The sequence below is a fragment of the Syngnathus floridae genome, chromosome 11, assembly GCF_059516105.1.
Source record: "Syngnathus floridae isolate MCC-2025c chromosome 11, RoL_Sflo_1.0, whole genome shotgun sequence".
NCBI lineage: Eukaryota > Metazoa > Chordata > Actinopteri > Syngnathiformes > Syngnathidae > Syngnathus > Syngnathus floridae.
Window position 1 is genome coordinate 4,525,009 of NC_142423.1, and position 10,516 is coordinate 4,535,524.

At 41.4% G+C, this 10,516-nt stretch overlaps 2 protein-coding genes across 7 annotated transcripts; both read left to right on the top strand.

The window, feature by feature from the left end:
* The first annotated feature begins 42 nt into the window (after window positions 1-42).
* Window positions 43-6,067, top strand: fam219aa (family with sequence similarity 219 member Aa). Of its 4 annotated transcripts, none has more exons than XM_088389087.1 (6): window positions 43-280; window positions 2,057-2,153; window positions 2,392-2,485; window positions 2,967-3,047; window positions 3,547-3,622; window positions 3,934-6,067. In XM_088389087.1, exons 1-6 carry the CDS (start codon window positions 221-223, stop codon window positions 4,090-4,092), a joined length of 567 nt encoding a protein of 188 aa, XP_088245213.1. In that variant the 5' UTR covers window positions 43-220; the 3' UTR covers window positions 4,093-6,067. The 4 variants fall into 4 exon arrangements, with proteins under 4 accessions (XP_088245213.1, XP_088245214.1, XP_088245211.1 ...); XM_088389088.1 differs by having other exon boundaries at window positions 45-280; window positions 3,547-3,601; XM_088389085.1 differs by lacking the exon at window positions 43-280 and adding an exon at window positions 397-845.
* Window positions 6,068-6,396: 329 nt separating this feature from the next.
* LOC148390430 (BOS complex subunit ncln) lies at window positions 6,397-10,394 on the top strand. Of its 3 annotated transcripts, none has more exons than XM_088389077.1 (16): window positions 6,397-6,546; window positions 6,717-6,917; window positions 6,985-7,175; window positions 7,243-7,387; window positions 7,452-7,549; window positions 7,627-7,704; window positions 7,794-7,897; window positions 7,965-8,053; window positions 8,123-8,262; window positions 8,353-8,531; window positions 8,974-9,061; window positions 9,193-9,231; window positions 9,442-9,614; window positions 9,704-9,757; window positions 9,832-9,910; window positions 10,133-10,394. In XM_088389077.1, exons 2-16 carry the CDS (start codon window positions 6,773-6,775, stop codon window positions 10,187-10,189), a joined length of 1,659 nt encoding a protein of 552 aa, XP_088245203.1. In that variant the 5' UTR covers window positions 6,397-6,546; window positions 6,717-6,772; the 3' UTR covers window positions 10,190-10,394. The 3 variants fall into 3 exon arrangements, with proteins under 3 accessions (XP_088245203.1, XP_088245202.1, XP_088245204.1); XM_088389076.1 differs by having other exon boundaries at window positions 6,413-6,546; window positions 6,748-6,917; XM_088389078.1 differs by having other exon boundaries at window positions 6,413-6,546; window positions 6,748-6,917; window positions 8,225-8,262.
* Window positions 10,395-10,516: the final 122 nt, after the last annotated feature.

The window sequence follows — 10,516 nt, forward strand, 5'->3', positions numbered from 1 at the left end:
TTCACTGCACACTTGTCCCTGATAGGGTGGGATCCTCATGAATATTTAAACAACCCGGAAGTTAGGCGGTGCTGCTGTTTTGCTGTCGAGTCACCTCTGTCGGGATGGAGGAAAACGAGCCGCTATAATGCTGCAACGGAGCATCTCAAATCAGGACACTTAGACACACACCATTTATCTTTAATACTGATCCGTGACAAAAAAAAACGTTTGGGCAAAAATGATGGAAGAAATCGACAGGTTCCAAGTGCCTCCAGTCAACGGAGAGACGCAGCCTTTGGTAAGCGAGCAAAAGCTCATCTTTATGCTAATCGGCCCATTGAATACGATCGGAAACGTTCTTTTCGAGAGGTGTGTTTTGCATTATATTCATGCTAGCTTTCGATCCGACCGCTGCTGCAGCTTATCTCCGGTTGTATTTGGGATGGGAGAAACGATAACGTCAGATTGATAAACGAATAAGAGCATCGCTGCCAAGTCTCGCCCCTCCTTGGATGACAACGAACGAGAAAACAACGTATGTTCCGAGCTCATCCTTAAGCGTGGCATAAATTGCGTATTTAAAAACAACGCTGGTCCATCAGTGTTGACGTTTAACGCAGCCTGCGCCCACATTTCATCATTTGGTGACGTGTTATTTGGGTGCAAGCCCACATGATGAAAAGGCGCTCTGTTCCAGACTGCTGGCGACCGTGCTGCCCACGTTTCCATTTTTAAATATGTCACATGACAAATCACATTTAGTAACAGGAAGGAAGTCACAAGAATCTGAGCGCTGTTCTGTTGGGCAGATCTTCCCAACCTTTACTAAGACAAAAATATTTCCAAAAATGAAGGATGGTCAGGTGTGTATGTGGAATTTCTCTGTCTGCACTAATAGCTAGGTATATTCTTTTTATTTGAAGTAAGCAATAATTGCAACCAAATTGAAGTGACACTGAATTTTTTTCTGTGGCACACTAACTGTGTGGGATGTAAAGGACTGCATGTAGCTTGTTAGTCTTCAAACGAAGCATTTTTTGTTATTTTATAAGGTAGTCATAAAGATTTACATCCCTACCCTATCTGATTGTTAGTGGTACATATGGCACGGCCTTTGTAATGCTAAACACCCCATTATCATTCTGAATGAGTCAACTTCACATCTGCTACACACACACGCACTCATACTGGCACGCGCACACACAAACACAGTGAGTATATCTTCAGGATATGCCAATGTTATAGCAATGCTTATGTGTTTTAGTAAATATTGCATCCATGAAATCCATAAACATGGGATGGAAACTGTTACAGTATAATGTAGTACATTTACTATTCATGGTCAGATTAGTCAAGCCTCACTCCCATAGGCTGCTGGAAAGCCATGATGTGTAATCCTCCTATCTCTGTGGACTTGGTGCTGTGTCAGCAGCCTTGTGGAAGACCAGTAAAGCAAGATCCCGGTAATGAAACCGATACATGAGGAGATTATGTCATTTCCGTTTCAAAGTGGGTGTAATGTGTGAAAGGCAAGGCCAGCAGACGTTGGTTTATTTTTCATTTCAAAAGAAAAGAAAAGCTGTGATTACTCCTGAATGGCGTGAGTCTTCCAGTGTTGTTTGCCGTATGCAAATGATCTTTGGAACCCCTCCTGTTGCAACAGTGGAAGGCTTTAGAATGAGCATAATGTGCAACTCTGTGAGCAGGCCACGCCAAGCGTGACCCCGCTCCCCTCTCCCAATCTGTTGACGCCTCAGCTGCAACAGGAGCCCCCTCTGTTCTCCCACGGCCTCCTCTCCTCCATGCCATCAGCGCTCACGGAGAAAGTACTAGAGCCAGGAGTGTGCAGGCAGCAGAACACTCGGACCTATTGATGCCGCACACCACGCGGCCAAACTTGTCCTCCGGCAATTAGTGCTGCGGTGTTGGACACCAATGGCATCTGAGGAAAGCTGATTTTGCTTTATACCATCCGGACAATGTTTGTGTTGGTGGAAGGCTGCATCAGAATGTTCTAAAATGTGCGTGCTCGTACGATAAAGCAGGATACTTCACTCTGCCGTCATTTTTCTAGGATCCGGCAGCCTCCTCCCACTCAGAAGCTGACCCTGATGCCAAAGGAGAGACAGTGGCTATGAACTACAAGCCCTCACCGCTGCAAGTCCAAATAGGTATCAATAACCACACAGTGCAAATCATCATTTGGAATCATAACTAGGACTCGTCTGACTTCCCAAGTTATTGGTTTTCCAAAAATAATTTTAAAAAGCAATATATTGAGTTTCCAAGGTTGTCTAAAAGTCTTTTTGTTACCATTGTGTTGAATATCAATTCAGCCATCTTTACAAGCGATTAAGCTGCCATTAATTGTCATGCTTACTGATGACCTCGCATCGTGTGGTTGCCTAGAAAAACAGAGAGACCTCGCCAGAAAGGGTTCAGTGAAAAACGGCACTGTGGCCAGTCCCGTCAATCAACAACCTAAGAAGAATGCTAGGACAAGGTAACAACTTCCTTCCCATTCACTCCAGAATAAATAACAGCGACAGCGCACAAGCACGTAATAGGTTTGCATCCAGCTTTTTGTTTTCCGTGTGAGTAAATGTTGAGCAGAGAGTCAGCGCATAAAGCTATCACACTATCAACAACAGGTTCTGTCTAATCCCACTCCCTGGTGGATTAGTTGAAATATATGAAAGGCTATCGAATGGCGCGATGCCAAATGCTCTGAGGCAGACTGATAATGTTAGACCGCTTCACTTCCTTTTTGGAACTAAATCGAATGCCCAGATACAGGAAAAATAAACATACACTTAAAAGCAGCTGTTTGAAAGTACACAATTGTGATTTGTGGCATGCAAATGTTTTCGTGTTCATAATGACTGAGGATTTACAGGAAGTGAAGCAATCATAGTGTTCATTCATTGTATTTTCCCTTGGCTGTCTGACTACAATAAATAAACGTGCTGTTTGCTTGCATGCAGGTTGGTTGTGCCAAATAAAGGCTACTCCTCATTAGACCAGAGCCCAGATGAGAAGCCCCTCGTAGCACTGGACACTGACAGGTATGCACCGATTATTCACTTCACCTTCTAGTCATATAAAACTCAGCGTTGACAAAACGCCCGATTTAAGAGGGAATTAAGATGTTGTTGCTTTCAACGTGTCGGTAAAGCCACTTGAGAGAGGTGGGACAGTCGGATCCACAAAAAAAGGGGCAAAGCCTCTCTCAGGGTTCAGGATTAGAGGATAGTGGGGTGAGGATTTGGAGATGGAAAAGCAGCTCAGAGGGAGGGCCTGCATCCACACAGGTCTGGACCGCTTTGTCTTGTTTTCTCACTTTGCTCCAGGGAATATTCTATTGAGGGTGTGTCAGAAAATTTCCAAGACTGGTCCTGTTTTCTCCATAACCTTCTGAAAAACAAACTCAATCCATTTTATTGTCTGAGAACGCCGTACCATCTACACGTAACATTAAGCCTTCAGTATGCCTTCAGATCCACATAGAACGTCTTCTTTAATGGAGAGCAAGCAAACGTTTTAAAATCAATCTTTGGTTTTCAGTGACGACGACTTCGACATGTCCAGGTATTCATCATCGGGATACTCCTCAGCCGAGGTGAGATGTCTGAGGGACCAGGTATCTATACGCACATTATACTTGAGTTCATGTAGTGTCACCGTGTTAGCCGCATCATTTGGTGACATCGCCACCCGGTCATCAGATCCCATCATCTCTTCAGCCCTTTACCAGTTCCACCGACCTGACTAGCTGGGGGTGGTGGGATACAGCGTATTTGTCTACCACTGTTCCTTTCTACTTCTCCGTCCTTCTTCTTACCACACTTCATGACTTTCAAAGCTCCCATGCACATTTCTTTGTCAATGCACCAAATCGCTTTCATTCTCTTTGACAAAACATGGTTCAAGTCCCACTTGTGTCTACTGCAGCAAATCAACCAGGACCTCAACATCCAGCTCCTGAAGGACGGCTACCGACTGGATGAGATCCCAGATGACGAGGACCTGGATCTAATCCCGCCCAAAGCGGTCAACCCCACCTGCATGTGCTGTCAAGCCGCTCCCTCCACGGCGTGTCAGATCCAGTAGCACCGCCCCCCTCCCAGTAGAAAAAAAATACAGAGGCCACAACAAGTGGGTTCAACACTTTGCCCACCTTTAGGAAAAAGGAAAAAAAAAGGAAAGGTCTGTAAATGTCAGTCAGCGACGGATGTAGGTACCAACGATGGATCTTGTGCACGTTCCTCCTATGGTTGGATGTGTGCACCTTCTGCCTTGTGTGCTAAACTGGGACTGCAATGATGGCACAAACATCAGCTTGAAGGAAAACTTGATCATCACTACAGTGATTTTTTTCTCTGCACTCACATGGACCATTCAGGACTGTTGACTAGAAACCCTTGTATGAAAGACTAAACCTCTGGGATCATCTGAACGATTTCTTGTACTTTGTCTTCATGTGTGTCCAATTTGAAGATGTCTACTGAATGTGTGCGAATATACCCAGAGAAGTAGGCCTCAACCGTTCAACTTCTCACTGTAAAACACTGAAGGTAGTTCAAATCTTAGTTTTTCCCAGCGTAGTGTCTGTTTCATCGTTGCAATTGAAGAAGAAAAAAAAAAAAGTGAAGACATATGTTTTGCATGTTTGCCTGTTGAAACTGTCAAATGGTCACTCGTATTGACTCCTTATTCCCTACTACTGGACATCATTCACCACCATATTTTTTTTTGAGAACTGGCCACAGAGCAGCAAATATGAAGGGAGAATCGTGTCATGAGAATTTATCAGGAAATGGTACAAAATATTTGAAACTTGCATGCACGTGTGAGCTCTGTGTGCATGCTACAACCCCCATAAAACTCAGAAAAATAACTCGCTGAAAATGGGTAATACTTCGTAAAACAAATGTGAGCATTTCAAAGCTACTCGTGCTTATGACATTTTATTTGAACTGTAATTTTGTCTCAAGAGGTTTTTACCGGTTGCTGTGGTTTACTTTTTGTACCAAATCCTGCTAATTTCTCGTGAGAACCTTACCGGTTTTCGGAAATTGTTCGTTATGCAATTTGTTGTACTTGCTGTGAATCCTGACGTGTAATTGACACGACCTCGGTGGCCACCGTTTTCTTTTTTTCTTTTTAATTTTTGCTTTCCTTTTTGAGGAATATGTTCTTCGATTTTATTTCAAGTGTGATTTTGTTGTTATTTTGTACATATCCAACTGGTACACTATATCCTGGCCAAACCTCCATAACACCTGCCACAGTTTTGTGATGTCACTGCCAGTGGCCTTTTTCCACACGGTCGCGTTATATTTACCACTTACACTCAGTTGAAGCAATTTCCTGGTTTGTGCTAGCAGTATTGTGTGAAACTCTTCTGATAAAAATGACGCCAAGGACCAAGGCTTCCAAGTTTCCCCAAAACATTTATTCCACTTCCTGCGCACCAACTCTTGACCATTTAACCCGTACGACAACTCGTATTTGTGAAGGTAATCCGCTTTACCTTCATGCCAAACAATATTTTTTAGGAAACCTGTCTAGACATTTATTGCGGTCTTCTAAAAGCGACAAATTGCACTTAGTGCAATGCGTGTACAGGCAAAAGCAAATCCAATATTCATTACACGATACCGTAAGTCCATTATAGAATGTGTCATTGCCGTTGGACTAAAATCACACTCGTGAGGTGCCAATATTGGAATCGCTGGCATTGACTTCATCTGGTTTGTTAGTTTTGTCTACAGCAAACAATTAGACTGTGTAAAAGATGCGTGTCAGTCCTCTTATAAGTACAGTAACACTATTTATGACTCATTTTATATCTTGATTTGTCCATAACGATGCATTTATAACACTTATTTATTTGCAGTTGTACATTTGAAATTATTTTTTAGCTACCTATGTGTAATATTTTCATTCAAGTTTTGTTTTATTTGTCGGACGCTTAATATGATGACTGTAAAATGGTTCCGTTTAGATTAAACAGTGTTCGAGTTCTGTGTTAAGTGCAAAATGTCCCCCCCCAAAAATAAATAACAGCTATCTGAAACACAGATTGTTTTGTTGGTTGTTATTGTTATGATAAAAATATATGAAAATGCCACCAAACACCTTTTAGTTCATTGCACTTATACATTTGTTCCTCCAAAATGATTTAAAAAAAAAAATCTCACTGAGTCTGCTGCAGAGGAGTACAACTACAATAAAGTATTACCATTCTGATCTCTGTGAAGGATAAAAATATAAATACACATTCGTGAATAAGCACATTCTGGAACTGATGTTGAACTTTTCTGCATCCATCAACAATTTGATTGTGATTGGCCATCTCATGGTGAAATGGGCTAGATGGATGAGTAGCAGAATACTGCAACACGTGTCCATGTTGGTGGTGGTGGTGGTGGGGGGCGGTGTGATTATCCTGGAGCTGATCCCTTTGGAGCAGATGGCAAATTGTGGCTTACCTCGACTCCTGGAGTCTGGAGAAGATAGTTTGTACTGAGCAGGACAGCACTGAACATTATCACGAGAAAGGTGAGCAACTTTTTGATAGTTTTATTTTGTATCTTTTAAAGGAGAGCAATGTGCTCTTCAATGTGTCGCTATGATTTTTTTGAAAGTTTATCCAGCATTTCGTCATGTTCTGTAATCTTGACAGGTTATGAAAATGTATTTTTAGTATATTTCTACAAATGGCGTTTCAGCATGCGTAGCCTGGCCTGCAATCTTTTGTAGACCACAAACAGCACCGGGTGGGATCATGCTCCTGCTGGACTTGCACTTTGCTGTCATAGTGCTGCTGCTCTGTGTCAACTGTCTACATGGCTCCGCTCTTTTTGCTGCATCCTCCTATGAGTTCACCGCTTACAGGATGCAACAATACAACCTGGCAAAACAGAATCACGGTAAACATCACCGTGCCACGTAACTATTAACGCTGGAAAGATATTTGAACATTTATTGCATGTTTAGGTTGCCGAGGTGCCATCGTGGTGGCAGAGGCCCGGGCCGCCGATGAGCCGGTGCTGACGCGGCGCTGTGTCATCATGAGGGTAGTGGACTTCACCTCCAAAACATACACTGAGGCTCAGAGACAAAATGCTGCCGCCATCCTGATCCTTCTACCTACAAATATGTCAAATATTTCACCCGCAGTAATCCAGGTAGATGTTTTACCTCGTTAGACTACTCACAAAAATTGTAAGATTTATTCTGTAAACTGCCTTCCAGTCCTTCATGATGAGCGAGAGACTCGCCTTGATGAAGGAGACTCTCGTGCCGGTGTATGTGGCCCCCGAGGATGAGCAGCTGCTCTACATGTACGAAGAGGTGAAGAAGGCCGCATCTGCACGGACTTCATCCATATTCGTTCGAGGTGACGGACAAAACATAACGCACTGACAATAAACCCAGTTTTAACCCGTTTCAATCTGTGACAGTCTTTCGAAGTATGGTAACAGCAACAGCCTTTCAGATCTTAGTGACCAACAACGTCCCTATCAAGGCCATTACAGACACAACACTGGTTGTATTAGAAGTAGGTGCAGATTTTTTTTTTTTACTTTTTATCCTGTTTATTGTATATAAATATAAAACTCTACTTGTGTCTTTGAGGGAGTGCTTCCTGGAGCCGGTGATGACATACCCACCATTGTGATCACCGCACACTATGATTCATATGGACTGGCACCGGTGCGTTATTTACAAAAAAATCCAGCGCTGAAACTGAGCAGAATGAACATCGGCAATGCAGAGCCATTCTATGTGTTTGTATTACACAGTGGTTGTCATATGGAGCCGACTCAAATGGAAGCGGTGTCGTCATCTTGTTGGAATTGGCACGCCTCTTCCAAATACTTTATAGTAGCTCGAGCACAAGACCACGGTAAGGAGGTCAAAAGTTGTCCTTAAGAATGCAACATTTGAATCTAATTCCTTGCTTTGTTATTTAGATATCATTTATTATTCTCTCTCACCGGAGGAGGAAAACACAATTTCCTAGGCACCAAGAAGTGGATCGAAGAGAACCTGGACCATGCTGGTGAGTTGTGGTGAACTTTGACCCCTTATTGCTATCATGAGTTTGAATTAAAAGCCACGTTTCTACCAGAATCTAGCCTCCTTCATGACAATGTGGCATTTGTGCTGTGTTTGGATACATTGGCCAACGGGGATGAACTGTACATGCACGTGTCTCGTCCACCTAAATCAGACTCTCCCATGTATGCATTCATTCAACATTTGGAGCAGGTAAATAAAATCATAATACATGTTTACTATCAATTGTAGTATTCTTTTTAAATGTATCTTTGGATAAAGTAAAGTGTTCCTTTCACTCAGGTGGTTTCGTCCAGATTCCCGTGGGTGAAAACAGAACTGGTCCATAAAAAGATCAACCTTGTCGAGTCAACGGTGGCCTGGGAGCATGAGCGCTATAGCCTCCGCAGGATACCAGGATTCACTCTGTCTCACCTGGAAGACCCCAAATCTGAGCTACGGGGTTCCTTACTTGACACTGTGTAGGTTCTCATTTCTTTTTATGATCATTTGGAGCAGCTATAATGTGTGTGACGAGATAGTGCATCATCAAAAACTGGGTGACAGGAGTCAATTTTGAGTCCTTCGGGAAAGGCATAGCAGCTGGAGAATAAGAATAAAAAAATCATTTCATTTAATAATTAAAATTCAGCACTTTAGGCTACATGTTAATATTGTATTGTGCTGAATTTTCAGATTCACTGTGATAAAATTCACTTAAGTTTATTATTATTTTTTTTTTATGAGACCATTTTTGTTATCTCCATAAGTTAATTGAACATTCTATTCTGTTCATTAGTGTGAATATAAGTGCTTGGGTTATTATGTGCCCTGCCATCGGGTGGTGGCCAGTTCAGGTTGTGCCGGTCTAACTCACCTAGTTGAGTGTCTTGTATTCTTAATTTTTAAAATGTGTCCTAACAGTTCACAAGTGGACCTTCAGAAAATGAAGCGCAATGGTATCATCATAGCAGAAGCACTGGCACGGTACTTGTACCATTTATCCGACAAGGTGAGGAAAAATGTGTTGGACAAAAGTATGGATCCCTTTTTTTAGTATCTATTAAATATTATTGGTATCCACTTTAATATTATAGTCCACTACATATACAGTATTAACGTGTTATTCTGGTCTTATTTAAGAATTCCCCACAAGATGTTCAGCTCTTCAAAGGCCGGTTGGTAAGCGTTTCATTGACAATATGAATTGCTGCCCTCTAGTGTTCATACATATATGAATAAATTGCTGCCCTCTAGCGTTCATAAAAATACGCATGAGTTTGTGCCCTCGAGTATTCATAAGGCAACATTACATCTTTGTTTTGGATGTCTGGGATATTTTAATAGTTGTTGAACAGTATTTAATACAATATTTGACTTTTGTTATTGCAGGACTTCTACGACAGTCGAATATCCAGTCTGATGTCCTTCCTGACTTCAGTCCCCCGTGCCACGCAGCTGATGGATAAAGAGCCTGCTCACATCCTGCTCATCAACTCGCTGGAGCATGAATTCAAACAATACTTACAGGAAGTCCACAGGCACACTTTCAGACAGGACAAGAGGTAACATTCGTGTAAAAAAAGATATTTGATGTGGTCACCTGCACTCAGGTTTGCATTTGACTCACAAAGTGTCATTTTTTTCCGTGCAGGGACCCTGATATAACATTTTTTGACCAAATGAGCCAGCCCATAGTGATGTACAGGTGCATATGTTTTTTATTTATTTGTCTTTAATACAATAAGGCGAGCTAAAAACAAAATTGCTTGTGTGTTACAGGGTGAAACCTGCTGCTTTTGATCTGTTCTTGGGTGGCTGCATCATGGCATATTTGGGCATTGTTTACTATGCAATACAGGTATGGTCACACCTTCATGATATGATGTATTTGTAAGCACATTGTTTTAGCTACTAAGATTTGATACACGGATTGTACTAAGAGTTCTGATTTTACAAATATCTACAGTAGTTAAATATTTCTTTTCTTTTATGCAGCTCATTGTTTTATGCAGGTGTACAGATATGGTTAATGAAAAGTATGTTTGTATTGTTGTATTTTTCTTTCTCTTTTCTCTTGCAGAACTTTGACTATGCCTACACAAAATTAAAGGCAGCAGTAAAACCCAAGCACCACTAAAAAAGACCCATCATATTTGAGAATTGGTTTGGACTTTACTGAAATGTTTGATCATTATTTAATATTGTTTTTTGGCTATCATTTTAACTGCTTTATATTTGCTGTTTGAATCAATGCTTATAAAAATGACCACAATTTGAGGGAAGATTCTGAGAGTTTGGGCATGGATATGTATAACTGCAAATAAAAAAAACCTGCAGCTTCACATTGGATTCTTCTTACTAAAATAAATGGGACAATATTGAACATTAGTTAAATATGACAAGTATTGGTGTAATTAAATAAATGATTATCTTAAAGAATTTATTGTTATTATTTATGGAAGAA

Coding starts and splice junctions, on each gene's coding strand:
- fam219aa (XM_088389085.1), top strand. CDS start 720: ATGTCACATGACAAATCACATTTAGTAACAGGAAGGAAGTCACAAGAA. Junction 2,486..2,966: donor AAGAAGAATGCTAGGACAAG/GTAACAACTTCC, acceptor GCTTGCATGCAG/GTTGGTTGTGCCAAATAAAG. Junction 3,048..3,546: donor GTAGCACTGGACACTGACAG/GTATGCACCGAT, acceptor TTTGGTTTTCAG/TGACGACGACTTCGACATGT.
- LOC148390430 (XM_088389077.1), top strand. CDS start 6,773: ATGCTCCTGCTGGACTTGCACTTTGCTGTCATAGTGCTGCTGCTCTGT. Junction 7,176..7,242: donor TTTCACCCGCAGTAATCCAG/GTAGATGTTTTA, acceptor ACTGCCTTCCAG/TCCTTCATGATGAGCGAGAG. Junction 9,758..9,831: donor CAGCCCATAGTGATGTACAG/GTGCATATGTTT, acceptor TGTGTGTTACAG/GGTGAAACCTGCTGCTTTTG.